The 23,116-nt window shown below is 44.7% G+C and overlaps 1 protein-coding gene across 1 annotated transcript; it reads left to right on the top strand.

The window, feature by feature from the left end:
- The first annotated feature begins 16,555 nt into the window (after positions 1–16,555).
- On the top strand, positions 16,556–22,361 carry smg8 (SMG8 nonsense mediated mRNA decay factor). Its single transcript, XM_076161414.1, has 5 exons — positions 16,556–17,726; positions 18,695–19,598; positions 20,182–20,327; positions 20,734–21,621; positions 21,698–22,361. The coding sequence occupies exons 1-5, from the start codon at positions 17,112–17,114 to the stop codon at positions 21,908–21,910; spliced, it is 2,766 nt and encodes a 921-aa protein (XP_076017529.1). The 5' UTR covers positions 16,556–17,111; the 3' UTR covers positions 21,911–22,361.
- Positions 22,362–23,116: the final 755 nt, after the last annotated feature.

Here is a 23,116-nt window from a genome sequence, read left to right as displayed (position 1 = left end):
GCCCTTGCTGCCTTGGAGCCGGGGAACTGCAAAACGCCCCTTCTACGCCAGTCTTCAGGTGTGACTGTGAATATGGCGGATTTTGCCCTGCTGACTGCAGCTGAATCACCCTAAGCATCCAGGCCGGTGGTGGAGTCCCACAGATTGGTACTGCGGCCTCCCTCCTCCCTTGGGACTGATGGAAGCACGGTCGGTGGAATGTTGGGGTCTCAGGGGACGCAGGTGATCATCTCCTTCTCCTTCTTCTCTCCTTCCTTCAGTGGTAACTTCACATGGCCCACACCAACTTTCGGCCTGGGCAATCTCCAGGAGGTTGTCTGGTTGGTCGGGCTGGTTAGGGGAATAATTCGGATCATCCGGAAAACCTGGAATATAGCAGGGTGTTGGACAGTGCCAACAGGGGGAAGGAGAAGTTCGGCGGCACAGGTCTCATACGGCCACGGTGTCGAGCAGTGTGGCAGGACTGGCAGGTCCACCAGATGCTCCTTCATCTAAGGGCGGAGGTGGCGGAGGGGCTGTAGGTCCGATTGAGCCGGCAGCATCCTCTGGCGGAACCACCTCTTTGGGAAGCATCATCTTAGATCCAAAAACGACTGATGAGTCGAACAATTGGAGGGGCTTAAGAAATTTTTAAAACTGCAAACCTTCCGCAGGCTCATGCTGTAGAAGCCCTGCATGGGCAACAGTCCAAGCGCACATTGAGCATAGGGGAAGGTCGGTGCCATCCTATTTGCAGGAACAGTCACGGTTGTCCGTCGGGTCACCCCGCAGATCCCATTGGGTGATGAGATGGAGCCTCGACAGATGCTCGATCCGGCATAGCCCACAAATGAAACAGTCATGTTTGTAACCCTCACGCTGAATGGGTTTCTCAGTACCGGGTCCACTCCAGGTGACTGAGAGAGTGGTTGGTTTCAGAAACAACATGCAGACTTTTGTTCAATTCAAACGCTCCTTTTCTTGTGATAACAATCCTTCTTTGGTGAAAGCCAAAGTCTTTCCGTGTACTGTTCTTCTTGGGACAACCGCCCCATAGACAGTGGCTACCCTGACGTAGGGCGGCAGCAGTGTAGCTGAAATAGCCATGTAGGTTCCTAGTTTGACTCTAGCTTGGAACTGGTTTTAACTGTTCAACTCCTTGGATGCCTTTCTTTTTAAGCAAAACTGTGTTTCTGTCCAATATTTGCTCAACTATGATTGTGACTCTGATCTGAGCCACATTCATGCACACTGACCCTCAGGGCACGGTGCTCTTGATGGTGAGCCCTCCGACTCGTCCACATCTTCCGGCGTTGTATTGACTACATACGTTACAGTCTCTGAGAACGCAGCGAATCTGGCTCTCGGCAATCCAAAATTGCTGTTTTTCCAGTTCCTTCCGTGTGGACTTAGTGCCAGCATGGCCAAGTGCCTCGTGCACGGCCTGCACAACATCCACCACGGATTCTTGTGGGACTACCCATCCTTTGGGTGTCATGTCCCATTTTTCACTCCCAACAATGACAATTCTTCTTTGTTGCACTTCTTTGCCTTCAGCCCCCTCAAATTTGTTTCTTCCCAAATCAAGAGGACATCTTTAAGAGCTTGCACACAGTAATGGCTATCGGTGATTATCCGAGCCCTTTTGATCTTATGTTTTTCCATCTCCAGCAGCCCTTCCAGGACTGCTGTAACATCTCCAGCTTCCGGGCTGCTTGGGGCTTGTCCTTTCTGCTGGGCGAATTGCTTCCCGTCCTGCTTGAGGATGAAACCCCAGTAGGCTTCAGTATCTGGTCCTTTATTTGAGCCGTCGGTGTAGAGGCTCCAGCTGTATTGTTCATCTTCTGTTGAACCAGCTGGTTTCTGTGTCTTTTTCCCAGCGAGTTGAGCTGGGCCAATCTCGAGGTCACGATCCAACAGGATATCTTCCCACCGACCCCATCTCACGTTGGTTGCTTTAGTACTTTCCACACTGCCTTTCCGGCAGAAACAATAAACTTGGCTCTGGGTGACGACTTTAATCTTCTGCCCTTGTGCCAATTCTTTTAAACCGTTCCAATACTTAGTGAGCACTGCTAATTATTTTTCTTCTGGTTGAAACTTCTGTTCCACTGAAGACAATGTATAGGTCCATATAGCAACTAAGCTGGCACCATCATTGCTCACTTTAACCACAGAATCGCTGTCTTCTACAGCTCGGTAGAAGATGGTGGTGAGGCTTCTAGGCTCCAGCCTAACGGCCGCCTGTATCACTCTTTGTAATGTCAGTAGGTGTTGGTCTGTTGCTGTTCAATTCCAGTATTTCTGACCTTTGGACCCCTGGAGTTCTTTGGGTTGTTTCAGGCAAGCATACAAGGGTTTTGCATACTTTTGGTAGTTGAAGATGTGAACTCTCATGCAGTTACATAGTCCTAGAATTTTCTGTAGCTCATTGAGGGTTGCGGGAGATTGAATTTGTTCCAATTTCTCCCCATAGCCGCTCCAGGTGTTCTTCTTCCGTGTCATCAGTGATGAAAATGACGTCCGTCATCATCACTGCCGCTGTCTTGTCCCTACCCGTCATCTGAGTCAACAGGTGCAGGCGGTAGAGGTCTACATATCGTTGCGCCTGGTGGCGTGGTGTTTAGCAGGGTTCCCGGGCCCTGTGTGTTGCCCCCGTCATTTTGTCCAGTGCTGTATGCGAATGACCTCTGGATGTCCCTCAGACTGTTTGACATAGCAAAATAGTAATTTAAGGGGCTCGTACAATGCGGGCCCCTGCTGAACCCCGGCTGTAAGATCAGGGTTCTTTCGGGTCCGTTTCCCCTTGATTCTCCAGACACCCCAGGCTTGGGGTTATTGGGATGGCTTTGTAATGGTGTTCCCTGCGCCACGGGTCCGGAGAATCGTGCCAGTGCGATGTGTGGAACTGGTCTGACGACCGTGCTCATGGCCTTCTTATGGCGCTCGTTATCATGGTCTGTCGAGGTCATGATCACTAATTCTGTGATGGCTTCCCAGGTCTGGTGTTTTCAGTATGGATCTCAACGTTGCTAAGGCTGCCGATTCTGCATGCTTCCAGGGCGCTTTGGACCTGATGCCGTCGATGCAGATGACGACTCTCATGCAGCCCAGGGCGCTGGTTAGATCAATGCCCTTCCTCGCTGCTTGTATCCACTTGCCCAGGTACTGGTTGATATCAGCATTACCACTGGTTACCCCTACTCCATCCTTGTCTCACGGGTTATTACCACTTATCACCACGCTCCGGATCATTGTCGTTTCGCGGCCAGGGCGACTGATGACTCATGTAAGGGATTGTATTGTGGAAGTCTTTGTCCCCGTCACTGTCACTGGACCTTTGTTTCATTCTATCGTCCATAAGGTGTTTTGCCGCCCATGAAGGCGTATAAGCCTCATCCGTGTTGTAAAATCGGACTCCTCGTTTTCCTTTTTTGCTTCGGAGCAAGTGGTCTCAGATCCCTTCCATCGATTGGTCCGGTGTTGCCGTATGAGTGATGGCCATCAGTCTGCAGTCCTCTCTCAGGGTTGCCTCCCGTGTCCTCCGGATTTTCTTCTTCACCATTTGGCTGGTCAGGGTCTGTATTCGTTCCAGCGTCGGAACTTGAGCTACTCTGGTTCCCCTCTTCGTCCTCATCTTCTGAGTAGGCATCCCCTGTCACGCTCTCGGGCACCTCTCTTTGTTCAGCTTCTTGCCATTCTCTGTATACCCTCAAACGCTGCAAGGGTTTTTCTGACTCTTTCCACTGGGGTGCGGATCTTTTATTAAAGTCTGTCAGCACATGTTCCAACAAGCCAGCGATGGATATCATTTTTACCATCTACTGCTTCCGATGTGGACGGTTTCGGGCCGCCTTCCGCTTTGCACGTCCGCCTCAGTGTCTACCTCTGATTTTAAATCACATTTGCACCATATTCCCAGTTATTTTAGGTACTTTTCTATTAGTTGCTGTTTTGAATGGATCACTAACAGACTTATCATGGGTAGTCTTGTGGGAGGGAGGCAGTAGCTCAGTGGGTAGAGCAGTAGCTCAGTGGGTGGAGCTTCCGCTTGGGAACCGGAGGGTGGCCGGTTCGAGCCCCTGCCGAGGTGCCCCTGAGCAAGGCACCAAACCCTCAATTGCTCCCCCCTCTGCGAAGGGTGTAAGTCGCTTTGGATAAAAGCGTCTGCCAAATGTAATGTAATGTAGTTAGGTGCTTTCCACTTCCTCTTATTCATCCCCTTGCAGCACACACACATTTTTAGTACAATGATTTAGATTCTCAACATGTCATGTTTTACCGTATACAAATTGTTTAGATTTCATAATTACTTGACAGGATCAAGTACCTAAATGCTGGACTTGAGTAAAAATATTGAAAACGTAAAAATATTGCTTTGTTGCATCTGTACAAAGCTTTAAGATCTTCAAACACCACACTATCAGAGAGAGAACTGCTAACTGCTGTAACTGTTACGCAAACTGACATTTATAACAGCATGAAGTGGGCGAAGGCCCTTACAATACAGTATGTATTATAATTTGTTATTTGCTTTGTTGGAAAATTGGTGGTGTGTGGTTTACATAGCCATACAAATGAACGTTAGGGCTCCACACACTCACCCACATGAGCATGTGTTTGTTACCTGGTTGCTGTCAGAGTTCCCCTTCCTGGAACAAAGAGTGGACTAAGGGAGGAGCCTGTGTTTATGCATAGGCCCCACCCATGGACCGTGCCAGGTGCTCTGACAGCAAGGGGGATGATACAAGGTTTTTTGTGTTTAATTCAGTCATCTATGTAGTCTTGTCATCTGCTATTCCTGTGTGATTGTAGTGGGTTGGGCTGTTAGTATTTAAGTGCCCTCATGTCTCATTCTGTGTCTCCTTCTCTCTCTGCTTACAGTTGGGTTAATTCAGTTATTATTTGTTTGGTTTACTTATTAACTAAACCTATTTGGGCATTTAATCTAACCCTGTGTTTGCCTCTGCCTCGGCTGCCTGGTCCCTGACATCCTGTTACACTCAGTTTGTAGGCTATCGGTCCTATTATTATTTAGTTTGCCTTGAACTGGGCTCACCTGACCGCTCAACTCAGGGAGACAATGGTTGGGATGCGCATGCACCTGTACAGCAATATAATCAAATGAAATCACACACAGGAGACTGTTGAGCGTTACTGATCATTTTATGATCTGCCACTGAATGGACAACAATTTAGAGCAATAGTCTATAAAGCTACTGCGGTTTCAGCTCCGTCTTGCATAATTACATCACAGGAGGCTCTTTCTCCTTTGTGAATGTCTTCGTTCCATCTGAAAACCTTCAGTGCTCACCACACCTTCTCATACTTGACAGCACCTTTTACAACATGTGCTCTATGCCAGAGGTCTTCAACAGAGGGTCCGCGGAGGTACTGCAGGGGGGTTGCGAAATTTGTGGTTCATAAGACATTTTTTTTTATGTTTTTTTAGTTTTGAAATTTTTTTAAACCAATTTTTTACCCCACACATGTAAATGTCTTTAAATACACATTGACATGAATCCAACATGGGGCAAATTGGGAAATATTGACCAAATTCTGATAAAGTTGACCCCGCGTTCATTGTTTTGTAAAACTAGAGAAAACCTTAAAAGCCCATATCTTGGACATGGAAGGAGTGAGAGAGCTACAATTTCAACCACATCATCCATACGGCACTAAGATCATTTGCTACAAGTTTGGGGCAATTTAAAATTTTGGTCAAATTCGGGAAACATGACAGTGTAACCATGGACAAAATAGGTAATTTTGTAAAAAGCCCATATTTTGGCAGTGGAGAGCGCCTGAGCGCTATGATTGAAACAGAAATAGCGGAAATGGCGCTACCTGGCTCAGGATAGTCTGCTTCTTGGCGTCTTATAGTTGTTACGCGCTGTTCGTTCTACAACGAATCATTGTGGCGCTTCATTCCCGTTTATTGGTCTGGTTCTGTTGTAAAGTCATCTTTTGTACAGCTTTCTTTTATGCAAAAACTCATTCTTCTTTGTTATTGTCTTCCAGGATGAGCCTGGCGGAGTTCAGCATGCCACTGCGAGGGCTGCACCTTCATTCTGGGTGAGATGACCATCCCTGTGCAGGACCAGAGGAAGCTGGGGTGGATTGCAGACACCATTTTTCACTCTGAAGCTGTGGCATGAGACCGCTGTGGCATGAGACCGCTGTCCCAGCTCGACACACTGACACCTCTTCTGCCCCCTCCCAGATCCATGGACACTGGACACTTATTTCTGAATATATGTGTTGTAAATATGTTTATATTGTTCTTCCTTCATGTTTGCTGTTATTGTTATATTTATTATCGTCATCAATTTAAGGTCATTCCTTTCAATTTGTTTCCTGAAATGGTTTCAGTGGTTAACTGCACAAAAATGACAACAATTACGTTAATTGTACTAACCTAAGAAAGATGATGAATATGAATGATGTTGATATGCCTGCAAGCTACTGACAAATGTAGTCAAAATACTAGTTTAATTTTATTCAATTCTCTATTCCCCAAAACTGCTGCTATATGACATTATATTCAAACATTGACATTCACTACAGAATTATTCACATTGCTGATATAATATTAATAATCAATAATATCTAAGCAAATTATGTGATTTCCAAGAATAAATAATGAACCTCTCAGTATCAAATGAATAACTCAATTTATGCTAAGGGTGGGAATCTCAACCGGTAAACTCAGGATCAACAGCCGTTCTTCCCCTTTCTTTCCCCCTAAGCAGAAAAATACAAAACTATGTTGTTTTCTAAATTATTTGTGATCCAGATCAACATATTAAGCTTTGGTGATGGAGGGTTAGGTCAGGAGAAATCAATTTCTCCTCTTTTCCTCTATTTTTTCCTTCTCTTTTCTTCTTCCCACTCCCTTCCCCTTCTCCCCCCTAGATCTAGAAATGATTTTAAATGTTCATACATTTCCACATCTGTGTAGTAATGTGAACTGAACTGACTCACTATCCATGGATAACTCCAAAAAGGTCTTTTGGAGACAGTTAAAATTTCCTTTCACTGACAACAATACAGGAAATAAATAATAATAACAATAAATAATAATGTGCATGCTATATGAAAAGAAATGAAAGAGAAACTATAATAAATAAGAGAGGTAAAAGGCAAAATGTCGCAGCATTTACTGTAAAGAGCGTGTTGAATACTGCTGTGGAAAGCTGGGGAGAGCAAATCGGACAAGAACATCGATTTGAGAAGATTGCAAGGCACAGAAAGCCGTTTACAGACGGAGATTACGTGAAACAACGATTTACTAAAAATAGCCGAGAATCTATCCTCGGAAAAACACCTTTGTGAATCGCTGATCCGAGATCCAAACATACCTGGGTGAACCAAACATTTTAAGATTGGAGAACCCCCCAGAGCAGAGTTGGCGAACCTGCGGCTCTTTGCCGGCTGACGTGCGGCTCGGTTTGAGTGCGCACAGATTTTTCTCTTGGTGTACAGAATTTTCATATTGTAAAATAAACATCTAAAATGCATATGCCTATATCTAGCAATACAGACAAAAAGCGGTCTGATATTTATTCATATATATTGTATCATCACGCGATCTTGACAGATGTCTTTAAGTAACGTTAATGTTCCAAACATGAAACATTCTAATGTGCGAGCGCAATCTAGCCAGAGTAGCAGCAGCTACTGACAGAATCACCATGGATGCAGGAAAGCGTAAAACTAGATGGAAATATGAAGATGAACACCGGACGTTGTGTACTGCTGCGCTGTTGTCTCTCTGTCTGATTATGGGATGGGCCGGTCTCTTTGTTTACAGTTTGAACATTCTTTATTAGTTAATTTTTAAGCACCCGTGTGGGTTATCATCATTTTCTTTTGTTTCTAGTTCTTTTCCCATCAAGTCATGGGCTGTCTTTCAATATATATTTTTCTTTCTGTGGGTGAGTGAGTGAGTTGTATTTGGATTTATTCTTATTCTCTGTCACCTCTTCTCTATTGCTCCTCGGAATGGTGTTGGGGTGTGTTGTGGCTCTATGAGCTGGACTGGTTAACCACTCCTGATGTATTCAATTCAAAGCTTCACACACCAAAGCCATCGCGTCATTGTAATCACGCTGACTGCTTTACTTTTATTGTCCACCTGATGGCACAGTAGAGCAAAGGAAGCACCGTTAAGCTTCGGCCCATGAATAAACCAATTGGATGGAAAGCTTCAATGCTTCATGAAGCTTCATCTCGCCATCACTACTGATCAGCAGCTACAGGAAACGTTTAAGGGAGATTATTGATGCTAAAGCAATAACCTCCCAAATGATCCTGTTGAAGGATCTACTCAGTATTAAATGCAAGGTTGAGATACTTTTACCAGTCTGGACTGTAATTGTCATTAATGCAGATATTAAACAAATTCCTACTGGTTCATTAACATTTTTTGCCACTGCATTTATTTGGGAATAAGATTTATAACTTTGTAGCTATTTTGTCAATATTCTCAGATTTGCCCCAAATTCACAAAATTGAGGCTGGAGGCTGTGTCTGAAAAATCAATATTCCTGCTTCTTCCTCGTCCAAGATACAGGCTTTTAAGGTTTTCTCTAGTTTTACAAAACGATGACTGCGGTGTCAACGTTTGCAGGATTTTGTCAATATTCTCAGATTTGCCCCAAATTCATACAAATTGATGCCAGTGCAGCCTGGAGGCTTTGTCTGAAATGCTAACTTTCCTGCTCCTTCCTTGTCCAAGATATGGTCTTTTAAGGTTTTCTCTAGTTTTACAAAACAATGACTGCAGGGTCAACGTCTTCAGGATTTTGTCAGTATTCTCAGATTTGCCCCAAATTCACACAAATTGATGCCAGGGCAGCCTGGAGGCTGTGTCTAAAATATAAACATTCCTTTCTCCTTTCTTGTCCAAGATATGGGCTTTTAAGGTTTTCTCTAGTTTTACAAAACGATGACCACGGGGTCAACGTTTGCAGGACTTTGTCAATTTTCTCAGATTTGCCCCAAATTCACACAAATTTATGCCAGGGCAGCCTGGAGGCTGTGTCTGAAATGGTAACTTTGTAGCTCCTTCCTTGTCCAAGATATAAAAGCATGAGCATCTGTGCAGACCTTAGCTGGTTCTCAAACGTTTTACATCCGGTACCACCTCAGAAAATATTTGGCTCTCCAAGTACCACCACTATGGCCGATGTTAAAATACAGTAGCGTGGCCAACCCTATTCAGCTGCTATGCAAAATACACACAGGAAGCAAATTATTCCTCATAAGAATATTATTTATTTTGACTTTGTCAGTCACAGCCACATTGTACAAATTGGTACTAAAACTCTCTCATACAGACAACTCTCCTATATGGGGCAGTCCCTCTTACACCCACAGCATGTTCAAACACACACACACACACACACACATACACACACACAAACAGACACAGCATGCGAGAACATTAATAACAACTGCATTTCAGTCAAAAACACAAACAACTGTACATCAAACACACAGCATTTTGGCAACTATTTATAACTCTTAAAGGCCTGACAGAACAGAAAGTCCTCCTAAGCTGCACCATCATGCTCATATCTGACATAAAGTAAATTGGCCAAACCTGCATCATCAGTAGTCCCGTCCAGTTTGATGGAATAATAGCGACTATTTATAATGCGTTCAATCATTGTCTTCCTAACGTCATCTGCCATGGCTCCTATTCTCCGCGGCATTGTCATTTGTCACTGTCAGTGCCAACAAGTTTAACTGTTTGGCGACCTTCTCGCCACACATTATGTGTACCATCTCTTTGGCTAATGGTAGACACAGCTGTTCACCACTTCTGTGCGGCTTATTGGCTTTCGCTATGTGGAGGCTGGCACGATACGAAGCCCCCAGTGTTTTTCAACTGGTGTGCTGCGAGAGATTGTCAGGTGTGCCGTGGGACATTGCCCAACTTCACTTAATTAGTCCGCGAGACAGACCGGCAGATCGCAAATTCGCAGCGGAAATTTCGAAGCGCGCTGCGTTAATGTTAGCAGTTCACAGTCGTCTAGGCTGCTTGTAATATTCTCCTCCGCGCAGATTTTTTCCTTTTAGTTCCCTTCTGCACACAGCGCTACTATCGATAAGGTTAGTAGTGTGCCTTGTGCAAACATTTACGAAAGGCTAAATGTATTTTAAGTCGCATTTCAATTATCTTATGGTTCAGATATTTTTATTTGATTCCTCCGCGTACCACTACAGTGAGCCTGTGAGTACCACAGTTTGAGAACGACTGCCTTAGTACATAAACACCACAACACAGTGAGCTCAAGGAAACCAACCGAGCAAAATTAAAAAAAGGAATGTGGACTCCGGGTGTGAACACAGCCTGTGTGAACCTCTGAGGCCATCACACAGCTGCCTGGCTGTATAGAAAAGGCACAATGTCTTGCTACTGATAGACTCTCACTCTGTGGGTAAAGAGTGGGATAGTAGTCTGTAGTAAATCAACAACAAACTGGTTTAAAGAGAAGGATCTCTGGACATTGAAACCTTCAAACAAAAAGAAATAACACGGTATGACCGGAGTGCTGCTCATGCAAGAAATCCAGTTTTATAGATCTTTTCCATGTCACCTCACAGGCCATAATATGAAATGTTGTTCTGGTATCCCAAAGGTTTAGTATGCACGAATGCTTTATAGTAGTGATATGTCCTTTCGTGTCTAGGCTTCAAAGCGTGTGTCGAGTAATGGTGACATTCGAAGCCTCGCGAACCTGCCGTACCACTTGACTGATTCAGGAACTGGTTCGACGGTTTGGCGCGCGCTTTTAAATATGAGGTGCAGCGAAACGCAATCGATCCCCCAAACATACCTGGGTGAACCAAACATTATAAGATTGGAGAACCCCCTAGAGCAGTGGTGGCGAACCTGCGGCTCTTTGCCGGCTGACATGCGGCTCGGTTTGAGTGCGCACAGATTTTCTCTTGGTGTGCAGAATTTTCATATTGTAAAATAAACATCTAAATGCATATGCCTATATTTGGCAAACCAGACAAATAGCGGTCCGTTTTTTACGTCATATTTATTCATATGTATTTTGTCATCACGCGATCTTGACAGATGTCTTTAAGTAACGTTAATGTTCCAAACATGAAACATTCTAATGTGCGTGCGCAGTTTCAGAGTGTTACTAGCCAGAGTAGCAGCAGCTACTGACAGAATCACCATGAATGCAGGAAAGCGTAAGAGTCTCTCTGTCTCCCGAGGCTGTCTGGTTATGGGATGGGTCGGTCTCTTTGTTTACAGTTTGAACATTCTTTATTAACTATTCTTTAAGCACCCGTGTGGGTTATCATCATTATCTTTTGTTTCTAGTTCTTTTCCCATCAAGTCATGGGTTGCCTTTCTGTATTTTTTTCTTCTTTCTGTGGGTGAGTTGTATTTGGATTTATTATTTGGATTTATTTATAAATTTATTTATAATCTCTGTCACCTCTTCTCTATGGCTCTTCGGTATGGTGTTGGGATGTGTTGTGGCTCTATGAGCTGCTCTGGTTAACCACTCCTGATTTATTCAATTCAAAGACTGTTTTACATTTATTGTCCACTTGATGGCACAGTAGAGCAAATGAAGCACCGTGAAGCTTTGGCCCATGAGTGAACCAATTGGATGGAAAGCTTCAATGCTTCATGAAGCTGCATCTCGCCATCACTACTAGAAATTCAAACACATCATCTAGATGGCACTGGGATCATTTGCTGCAAATTTGGGGCAAATTCAAATTTCGATCAAATTCGGGAAAAATGTCATGGACCAAATGGGTCATTTTTGTGAAAGGCCCATATCTTGGACAAGGTAAGAGCTAGACCTCTAGAAATTCAAACGCATCATCTATATGGCACTATTATCATTTGCTGCAATTTTGGGGCAAATTCAACCACATATATATATTTATAAATAAATAATAAATAAATAATATTTGTAAATCTGAGAAAATCTGAGTTTAAAAGAGTCAGTGCCTCCCCATCCACGAACCTCACTGCGAACCTCACCACACGTCACTGAATAGCTTAGAATTGAATGCACAATAACAGGGTAGCTATGTTTATACATTGCACTGGGCCCAGTTTGGTATAAAACACAATGTTATACAATATATATCGTAGGGGGTCCCTGCTTCATCTCTCCATCAGTTTGGGGGTCCTTGGCCTGAAAAACGTTGAAGACCCCTGCTCTACACCACTAATGTCGTACCTAACTAACAAAGTGTAAAGGAAAGAATGTCGCACATACACAGAACAGCAACCAGAAGACACATACAACAAAACACTGCTGTATTCCATTAAATACAGATCACATAAAAAAGTGCAACCATTTTAACAACCATCAATACACATGAGACATATTCCAATAAAAGCAGATACCCATAATCCAAGCACCTGTGACAGAGAGACACAAGCTGTGATGATGAAGCTCATTGAGCACAGTCAATCTGTCCACAGAGCTGAAGAAGGACACTGCAGAGGAAGGCCTCACAGAATGACAAGCTTGTGGAAAAATTGGAGAAGGAGGCCACCATAGCGATTCATAACCTAGATATAGTATATAGACTCAGAAGCTGGAGAAAAATAACACACTGCAGATGGACAGTTTAAGAGGAGGCAACAAAGCAAAACAGGAAGAAAGCTCCTCAGTTTGATGGAGAAGGAGGTTAATGGGATATCCTGCCCCCTGCTTCGCTTATGTTTTTCATTGTGTCAGTCATTCATTAATGGTTTCCTGTTTATTTTGTTATACTAATCTCTCCTCTGGTTTCAGATGCTTCACTGATACTTCCCTTGTGTGTTTCCCGCCAGTGTGATTATCTGTCCCGCCCTGATTAGTTTCACCTGTGCCTCATTATCTCTCCCTCCCGAGTGTATTTACTCTGTGTGTTTCCTTTCCTCTGCCAGTTTGTCTTTGTACTGTGTCAAGCGTTCCAGCAATATTCCTCATGTTTAGTGTTCCTGTTTTTCTGATCTTTGCTTGGTTTCTCAGGACCTTTCTCATACCTTCTCCTTGGCAGATCTCTGACTGATTACCTGTGTACCAGACCCAATTTGACAAGAAAAAAAAACAGTTTTTTGAATCCAGTTCCTCTCTCTGAATCAGACTCCTTTTGTCCGTGGTTACTCCAAAAGTTATAATTAAGGAGAAGATTCAACATATGCTTGGGAGGAGGAGATGAAGGAGATTGAGAAGATTAACAAGGAGTCAGAGGAAATGAAGGTGAAGAACAAGATTACGGACAAGGCAGAGAAGGACATAGATGGGAGAGAAAGTATGGTTACCTTAATGCATGGCAGAGGTGCTGGAGGGGGAGCATGATATTGACATGGATAAGGAAGAGAAAGTGTCTTTACCTGTGGGGATAGCAGGCGAAGGAGTCAGAGGAAACTATCAAAGAGGAGGAGGATGACAGTGATATGGGCAAGGAGGAAAATACATGGTGAGTAAAGAGCAGACAGAGGAGAAAGGTTAGAAGAAGGAGCTTCAGAAGGTGGTGAAGTTGGTCAATCAGCCCATCACTGTCCAGGATATTATCGAATAATATCTGTATGCCCACAGGACCTCACCACCTTCGCTGATGCAGCTAAGTGGGATGACCAACTGCCAGACATCCACATAGGAATCCATCAATGGAATGACAGGCAGACTCTAACCACTGTCCTGACATTCATGATAAGAATATACTGTAATGACCTTCAAGAAGTGTCCCTACAGGGGGACTGTAAGTGACCGCTGAGTATGGTGACGTGATCCACCTGGGGGGAGACCAGTCAAGTCAAATGCATTTCTATAGCTCAATATCACACACAATGTCTCAAAGGACTTTACAGGCCTACATCAGGATATTCCCAACCCTGCCCAAAGCCCTCCAGGGAAGATGAGGAAAAACTCCAGAGAAAACCTTATTGTATGAGGAAACTGAAGAAACCTTTGGTTGCTTTCCCCTCCTAAATGGCACACATGAGGTTTCACAGCTGAGCGTGTATTTGAGCAGGTGATTAGTGTGCTGGCCCTTGTAATTGTAGCAGTGTTATTAGCAGTATCAACATCTAGTTGTCAGGGTGCCTCGGCACAAAAGGCGCAGGATCCAAATGCACGACTCACAAAGAGGTTCAAATCACAAAAATATCCTTTACTCAAAATCATTAGACTTTACAAAAATATACATGAGGCCAGAAACTACACTAGACATAATACTTTACATTACAATACATTATGGTCATTTAGCAGACGCTTTTATCCAAAGCGCCTTCCAATAAGTGCGTTCAACATAGGTAGATAAAAGAACTTCAGGTCACTTGGACTTGAACACTCAACTTGGCAAGACGTTACAAGACAAACTGGCACAGGACAAAGGGAGACATGGACTACTTATACATGAGGTAAGGAGACACAGGTGACAACAATCAAGCCCCCCCGTGTCAACAAAAGTTTTGTCCAATAATTTCGTATGGCCCCTGAGGGCTGATGGCAACATCTAATAGGAAAAAGGTTCCCCACCCCTGCATTAAACACTGAACATGAACGAGACAACATGGCAAGACATGACACTAGTCTTTCAGAACTGATGCAAACATATTGGAATGTGTCAAAAATGATCAATAAAATACCGATTTAAGCTTCAAGGACATTATTCAGTTCTTCCTACAAATGCACATTGAGGAAGTCCAATAATGGGACGAGTCGAAAAAGGGATATCCAGTTTATTGAAGATATCGGAGTACCAGAGAGAGAAATGAAGATTAATACATACTGCATGTGGGAGCTCCCATATGCTTAACAAAGGTGCCTCCCTGGTTATTACCAGAGTTTGAGATAGATGTGGGAGTATTGAGACTCAAGTCCAATTAGACTGGATGTCAGAGGAGGGTTCTTCACTCCAGTAAGGCCACTCACATTTGGACCTGCAATACTAAAAACAGACATGCTAATGAAATAAACCAAACCATATGTAAACCATTCAGGTGCATATTGAAAACATTCATTTTTCATCTTAGTTGAATCCCTGCACTTCCACTGACTGTATGTTAGATGACCTCTACATCCTATATAGGATATAATTCTGTCTACTGACGTCTGATGAACAAGTGGAGCTCTCAGAAGTGACTGTCCTCATTTCTTCGGATATTTTTATCTAACCTTTTTTTTTTTCAGCTCTGTGAGACTTCCAGGACACCATTCAAATACCATGGTGTGTATGAATAAGGCGGTTGCTGGAGGCTTCTAGGTCCACACTGGCTTTATTTTCAGTTTTCATTTGGGCAAACGGCCAAAACAATAGAAGTCAGCTACCAAACTATAGGACTAGGCTTACGTTTGAGATTTCTGAATCTGGTTTCTAATCTAATCTGTGTAACTAAACATCGAACAAAAAGTTCGGAAATTTGTGTTTGGTAGGTTATTTCTCTGTTGTAACAATGCCTCTTGGCAATACATTTTATACCGTTGGAGAGCCTGTTTAGTTCCCTTTTAAATGGTCCCTCATTTGTAAGGAACATGCATTTGTGGGATGAACAGCACAGCTGAGTATGTGGGTTGCGCTCATGAAAAATTTGCCAAATCTTCTCTGCCGATGCCAAACAGCTTATTTGCTGTTGCTATTGAGTCTTGTTTGGTGTTGTTTGGTGGATTGGATGAATGAAGTCTATCAGTAACAAGGACGAAACAAGACATATTGGCAATTTTACAATTTATTCATTTAACAAACAGTCAGGAGCCTCATTAGCGTGTGCAAGAACCACACAAAGCCACAACAGCCTGGCACCTCCTCCTCATGCTGGTCACCAGTCTGGTCTTGGTTTTAAAAGGTTGGTGTTTTTAAGGTTTAAAGGGTTGGTGGTTTAAAAGGTTTTAAGATTTTAAAGGTTTAAAAGGTTTTAAAGGTTTAAAAGTTTTAAAAGGTTTTAAGGTTTAGAAGGTTTTAAGACCCACAGAACTGTGACCCACCCCCCCTCTATCCAGGCTCTCAGAGGGACCAGCTGGACGCCAGGTAAGGTTCATGGGTTCAGGTTTTATGGTTGGTGGTGAATGAATAAATTGTAAAATTGCCAATATGTCTTGTTTCTTCCTTGTTACTGATAGACTTCAATCATCCAATCCACCAAACAACACCAAACAAGAGTCAATAGCAACAGAGGAATAAGCTGGCATTGGCATAGAAGATTTTGCAAATTTTTCATGAGCGCAACCCACATAATCAGCTGTGCTGCTCATCCCACAAATGCATGTTCCTTACAAATGGGGAACCATTTAAAAGGGAACTAAACAGGCATTCCAACGGTATAAAATGTATTGCCAAGAAGCATTGTTACAACAGAGAAATAATCTATCAAACACAAATTTCCGAACTTTTTATTCGATGTTTATATGTTTCGTCCATGTACCTCAGCTTTCAATAAATACCATAGTAAGAGTTCAAACATGTGGTTACTAAGATTGGCCCATAATTTAACACATGACTTTAAAAATAGGTTTAATGTGGAGTAGATAGAAGTAACCAAGTACACATGTGTTGGTACCTGACCAACACATCAGTATTTCCATTAAATCACAGGGAGATGTTATAATAGCCAATTACATATATATTACAGTGAACCCTTCCATAGGAGCGCCCTCAGTGTCTAGAGACCTTTCTTTATCCAAGTAGGTTTATTTCTTTGGAGTAGAAATGGAAGTTTGTTTGTTTTTTCATGTTTTTCACGTTTTTTTTACATCACACCCGAAGTTCTTTTGTAGTTGTACCCATATACCAGTGATTCCCAAACCTTTTCTGCAGGACCCCCCTTTTATAGATATATATATTTTCGCAAGAATATTTACGAATATCCCCAGACCAGAATCTGTAACCCGTGCCCTTTACATCGGAAGCGAAGCGGAAACAGCGAGTTACATCTTTCGCTAAACTTAATGTGACTGCATACTCTCCGAGAGCACGTTTACATAACTAACACAGAGACATCAGCTTATTTGTCAATGATGGAGTTTCATTTTCAGCCAGAGGGAGGCAGCAACTCGCTATAGCCTACCGGAAACCACACGAAGAAGAAGAAAAAGCAGCAACAGAAGAAGATCGTGTCTGTCGCCGTTTGTGTTTCGCTGCTATTCCTAATGGGGGAAGTAGCGATGGATCTCCCTGTGAGTCTCGAGGCTCTGCTGCAAGCGGACCTCCAGGACGACGTCGCCCACCGGGACGATGGCTTGTGTGTTGTCGGTATTTTCGGTAAAAGCACAGTGCAGGCCGGCCCGCTAAAGGAGTCTCTCATTAACACCCTGGCGGATAAGCACATTTTCTCAGTGTTCGGTGGGTCGGATGACTGCCAGAGCAACATCCAGGCTTTCTACAGCCCAGACAGCCGCATCCTCTACCTGCTGCTCTCATCTGTCTTCGACAGCCGGCAACTGTTGCGGGCCTGTCGCTCTCTGAGCGGCGGTATTGGACACTCTGACGCCCACGAGTTCTGGAAAGGTCTGGAGAGACAGCACTGCCTCCATCTGCTCTACCTGTTCTCCGTGTGCCATGTCCTCCTCCTGGTCCACCCCAACCACACCTTCGACGTGACCTACGACCGGTTGTTCAGAGCGCTGGACGCCCTGCGACAGAAGGCGCTTCCTGTGATCCGAGCTGCCATCAAAGACTGCCCGGTGTCCAAAGAGTGGAAAGTGAACTGCCGCCCCTGCCCTCCACGCCTGCTCTTCGTCTTCCAAATACACGGCAGCCTTAAGGTCTGAATGCAAAACACAACCTGAGTAGCTTTCATCCTTTACAACTTGTGAATGAGTGACAATGACAGAAGAGTAGGGACACACTACAGCACAGTAGGTCAGTGGCATCACATGGAAGAGAACGTGAGTTGGTGTGAGGAGATGCAGAGCTGACAGGAAGTCATGTGATACATCTATTCTCCAGTTTGATACATAAGCTTCAAACTCACCAGATAGACTCTGATTAGTCAACTGCCTTTGCTTTGGTTTCATTTTGATTCATTGCCAGACTGAAACATGTCCTAAGGTGTTTCATGAGTAGCTTCCCCAATGTGTAAATGAGGTCATACTGTAACCCAAAGCTAATCAGGTCTGTTAACAGGCTTTGAGGACTGATTGAACATGTTTGCGCGGAACAATTTGCTGCTGTGCTTTATTTCATTTTATTTAATTTACCGTCATTTAGCAGTATCTTCCAATTAAGATACTTTATTACTCATCATTTTGCATGCAATTCAAGGCAAATTGCATGCAATTGAAATTTATCTTGCACCCCCTCATATCACACACAAACACATGCATTACAGAAGGGGTTCAGGGCAGCCATTATATGGCGCCCATGGAGCAGTTGGGGGTTCGGTGCCTTGCTCACCTCAGCAGTGCTCTGGAGGCAAACTGGCAACTCACCAGCTACCAGTCTGTTTACTTGGTCCATACGGGACTCGAACCGGCGACCCTCCGGTTCCCAAGCTGAATCCCTATGGACTGAGCTACTGCCACCCTGCCTATGAATTCCCCCCAAGACTCTTCATGGACTCCCTGTAGCTTCACAATCACATAATGTTGTAAATATTCTAGCTTGATGGCTCTTACAATGTGATATTTTCATCAAATAGTGTCAGTATATTCAATTATTACTATTATAGTCAATTAGATGAATATATGAAAGGGTTAATTTGAATAACGTCTCTGTTTCTGGCACCTTGCAGGTCTCTGCTAATGGCTCAGAGTCTGGAGGGAACCCTGATAAGTCTAAGAAGCACTCTCCCAGGAGGAGGCTGCAGCACGCCCTGGAGGACCAAATCTATCGCATCTTTCGAAAAAGCAGGGTCCTGACCAACCAAAGCAGCAACTGCTTGTTTACTGTGCCCGCCAACCAAGCGTTTGTTTATGTGACACCAGTGCCAGACGAGGACTCTGTCAGCACCTTGCTTAGCCAGCTTCGATCCAACTGTGTCCAGAGTGAACAAGACTCCAGCGTGCCGGTGTCAGGACCGAGGCGTTATCAGCAGATGCGGCGCTCGGCACGGCAGCTCAGTTGCAGTACAGACTCAGGCAGCACGTCCATAGGGGGCCAGCTGGTGGACTGCAGCTTGAAGGAGTTCCTCTGGCAGCACGTAGAGATGGTGCTGACCAAGAAAGGCTTTGATGACAGTGTTGGCCGCAACCCACAACCCTCACACTTTGAGCTGCCCACATACTCCAAGTGGGTCCAAGTTGCCTCCAGACTCCACCATGTCATCATTAGCAATACGGAAGAAGAAATAGCCGAGTTAGCCATCAAAGTGCAGAGTCAGCTGAAGGTTCTAGACGGATTTTTGGATGCAGACACTAAGTTCTCAGAGAACAGGTGTCAGAAAGCTCTGCCACTGGCTCACAGTGCTTATCAGTCCAACCTCCCCCATAACTACACAACCACAGTGCATAAGAACCAGCTTGCTCAGGCCCTGCGGGTCTACAGCCAGCATGCCCGGGGTGTAGCCTTCCAGCGCTATGCTTTGCAGCTTCATGAAGATTGCTACAAGTTCTGGAGCAATGGCCACCAGCTCTGTGAGGAGCGAAGCCTTACTGATCAACACTGTGTCCACAAGTTCCACCTCCTGCCTCAGCCAGGTGAACACTGCACCTCCACCACTCTATACCTCCACCACACTGCACCACCCTGTACCTCCCCCACACTGCATCACTCCGTACCTCCACCACACTGCACTTCTCTAGTCCTCCACCACACTGCACCACTCTGTACCACTCTGTACCTCTACCACACTGCATTACAGCTCACCTGCTCACACTATCACCACACAGTGTTACCACATCCACAGCGCCGAATGTGAGGTAGGTGTGAAAAGGTCCTTAATTACCACTTCCCACAACAGCAGCATCTGTAAAGTCAAATGTTAATTGGCTTGCTTGAATATATGGGGGAATAAGTCTCATTTAAGAAAAAATAATACACCTAGGAATGCAACCTAGGAATCTTTTGGTTTCCTGCCAACATATATGCATACTGTCATAAAGTGCTCATGGTGTGCATATACAGTGGCTCAGTCCCAAAACCCAGTGAGCTGCCTACATAGCCTACATTTATATCAGTCAGCCTTTACTTTAAATATACACACTTTAAGATGAAAGCTGTAATATGTAGGGTCAGGGCAACACAGACACATGATGTCTGGCTGCATGTTGTTTTGTGTAGGTGAGAAGCCAGACATGGATCGCAACCCACCCATCCTCAACCACAACAGCAGGGGGCGCTCCACCAGCTCCTGTAACTGTGGACGGAAGCAAGCTCCTCGCGAGGATCCTTTCGACATTCAGGCTGCCAATTATGATTTCTACCAGGTCAGTCACATGTCTGACATAGGGATTTCCCCTTTGTGTTCAATAATTAAGTATGGCCCCTGAAGGATGATGGCAAAATCAAAATGGCCCGTGATAGGTAAGAGGTTCCCCACCCCTGCTCTAACCCAACCGGTCAAGGCAAGGCAGATGGCCACCCACCTAGGGCCCGATTCTGCTTTAAATGCTCTGTATGCTAAGTGCCTGGAGATATCCTATGTTGTGATTTGGCACTGTATATATAAATTGATCTCTTGAACTTTAGCTACTGAGGGGTTTGGAAGTACTCATAGAAATGCTTTGTTGATACTAGTTAAGTAAACAAAACTGAAATTTGTTGCAGATGTAAAATATTTGTGCATGAAATCCTTTCTTTGAGGTGTTTCTAAATTGTTCTTTTCTCACATAGATGCTGGAGGATAAGTGTTGTGGGAAACTGGAGCGGATCGAGTTTCCAATATTCCAGCCCAGTACTCCTGACCCTGCTCCAGCTTGCAACCAACCCCCACAACCCCCCAGTGAGGCCTCGGCACCAGTGGAGGAGGGAGAGCGACTGAAGGAGCCAAGCACTGCCCAGAGCCACACCCCTGGAGACCCCAGCCTGAGCCTGGCCCTTAGCCTGGGCCAGTCCACTGACAGCCTGGGGGCCTTTGGCGAAGGAGACGGAGCCGAATCACAAGTACAGCAAAAGAGGCCAAGTCTTGTTGACCGTCAACCCTCCACTGTGGAGTACCTACCTGGGATGATGCACTCTGGCTGCCCCAAGGGTCTGCTGCCCAAGTTCTCTAGCTGGTCCCTGGTCAAACTGGGCCCAGCCAAGTTATACAACTGCCACACTGGTCTGGAACAACCTGGCTTCCTGCCAGGCTCCTCCTTCCTTCTGCCGTGGGACTTGGTGATTCGCTCTCGGTCAGAGGAGGAGACTGGGCTAGTGGAGCCATTGGATGGAGGCACCTCCTCATGGCCTGCCCCCAACAAAACACTTGTAGGGAAGCGAGGGAGCACTGGGGGGCTAGGAAGGAGTCGCAGGAGGGACGACGTGGCTCGGGTATTTGTGGGGTTCGAGTATGAAGACAGCAGAGGGAGACGCTTCATCAGCTCTGGGCCTGATAAAATAGTCAAGGTGCTCGGGCCGGGGGGCACCAAAGATCCTGCCACCAGAGTGTTGAACACTGACATGCCATTGTACATGCCCTCCCCTTCACAGGGCCGCGGACTCAAGTCCCATTTTGCTCAGTTGACCCGTCTTTTCGTTGTAGTGCCCGACTCGCCACTGGAAGTTACCCTCAACCCACAGGTAAACATGCTTTGTTGCACTTGAGATGTTTTGATCACATTGATGACTTCATTAATTTTTCATGGATCTTGTTTAGGTGCAGCCTGGTCCTCCTCCCTGTGCCCTCTTCCACCCTGAGCAGACAGAGATGTTGCTGCCCCCTGATGGTCTCTGGGTCCTGCGCTTCCCTTTCTCCTATGCCACAGAGCGGGGCACATGTTACCCTCCCAGAGAGAACCAACCCCTCACCAACTTCAAAGTGCTGCGAGGCATCCTGAAGGCCGCCACTGCAGTCCCTCCACCACAATAAAGTGTTCTGCAGTAAAGTGTCGTCCTCCCCCGGATGTTTAGTGATTGTTTGACAATGTTTGATGATATAGAATGTCAGTCAGTGTGAATGTTCTATGTTGCAGGTGGTGTTCTGAATATGTCTGAGTTTCTTTCATTCATTTGTTCATCCCTCTGACAAGTTAGTCCACCGACTGTTACCATGACAGCCTTTGACCACATTGACGTATAATTTGGTAATGCATCTATGATCCCCGGATGATACTTCTCTAAGTTTTCTGGTGACATCACAGCCTCACCATGGGGACAAACTTTACACATGAACACAATTCATTTCAAACTCTCTTGACATTACAGAACCTTTCCTTCTGCCAAATGATTGAGTGTACATGAAGGTAACATAACACTGTGTACTGGAACATCTTAATACATCTTGATTTCCTGTCTTAAGTGTTGAATAAAAAGTTATTTTTAATGTTTGTCTGACTGATATTTAGTGTTATATAATGACACTAACACATCAGGCCCTACCAGTCTGACTGCAGTACTGCTTCTGGTACAGGCTGTTGTCATCCCACGCCTTTTATACTGAATAGCCTCACTGGCAGGTCTCCCTGCATGTGAACTTAAACTGTGATCAAGGATGCAGCAGCTCGACTGGTCTTCCAACTAACCTACAACAGCACATTTCACTCTGCTGTTTACATCCCTCCATTGTCTACCAGTCACTGCCCACATAAAGTACATGTCCTTGATTTTTGCCTACAACACAGCTTCCAATATGGCACCCACTTTCAGGTTTATGCTCTCTTAGCTCTCCTCCGCAACAAGGCCCTACATCTCTATCCTGACACTTCTCCTTTGTGCTCCTGAAGTAGTGAAATGAGTTAGCAAACTCCATTCGATCGAATTGTGTGTATTCTTGCAGTGTTCGATGTTCCAATGCTAAGCTTGTTTCCATCCAATAATGTTCCCATATCAAATTGAAAAGGCTTGATAGAAACTGCAAGTATCAAATATATTTTTCAAAATAAAGATAAATAAATAAAGATTCTGTACACTTGCTTGCAGATACAAATACACATTTGCTGAATAAAAAGGTGATGTCAACAAAGTGATCTCATGTGATATCGCACAAGGGAAAAACACTTCAAGAGTATATCAGGGTTAGGGCGGGGTTAAGGGTAGGCTCAAGGGTCGGGCTGTGGAGCCTGAACATGCCACTACA

Source organism: Genypterus blacodes, unplaced genomic scaffold (assembly GCF_046128005.1).
Source record: "Genypterus blacodes isolate CSIRO-AG114 ecotype Tasmania unplaced genomic scaffold, CSIRO-AGI_Gbla_v1 ptg000111l_1, whole genome shotgun sequence".
Classification (NCBI taxonomy): Eukaryota; Metazoa; Chordata; class Actinopteri; order Ophidiiformes; family Ophidiidae; genus Genypterus; species Genypterus blacodes.
The sequence above is the reverse complement of the archived record's forward strand: the minus strand, read 5'-3'. Positions and strand labels throughout refer to the sequence as shown.

Bases quoted from the DNA above. Each gene is read 5' to 3' on its own strand.
- smg8 (XM_076161414.1), top strand. From the start codon at position 17,112: ATGGGGGAAGTAGCGATGGATCTCCCTGTGAGTCTCGAGGCTCTGCTG. The intron at 17,727-18,694 runs GTCTGAATGCAA...GGCACCTTGCAG, and splicing joins AAATACACGGCAGCCTTAAG to GTCTCTGCTAATGGCTCAGA. The intron at 20,328-20,733 runs GTCAGTCACATG...TTTCTCACATAG, and splicing joins CCAATTATGATTTCTACCAG to ATGCTGGAGGATAAGTGTTG.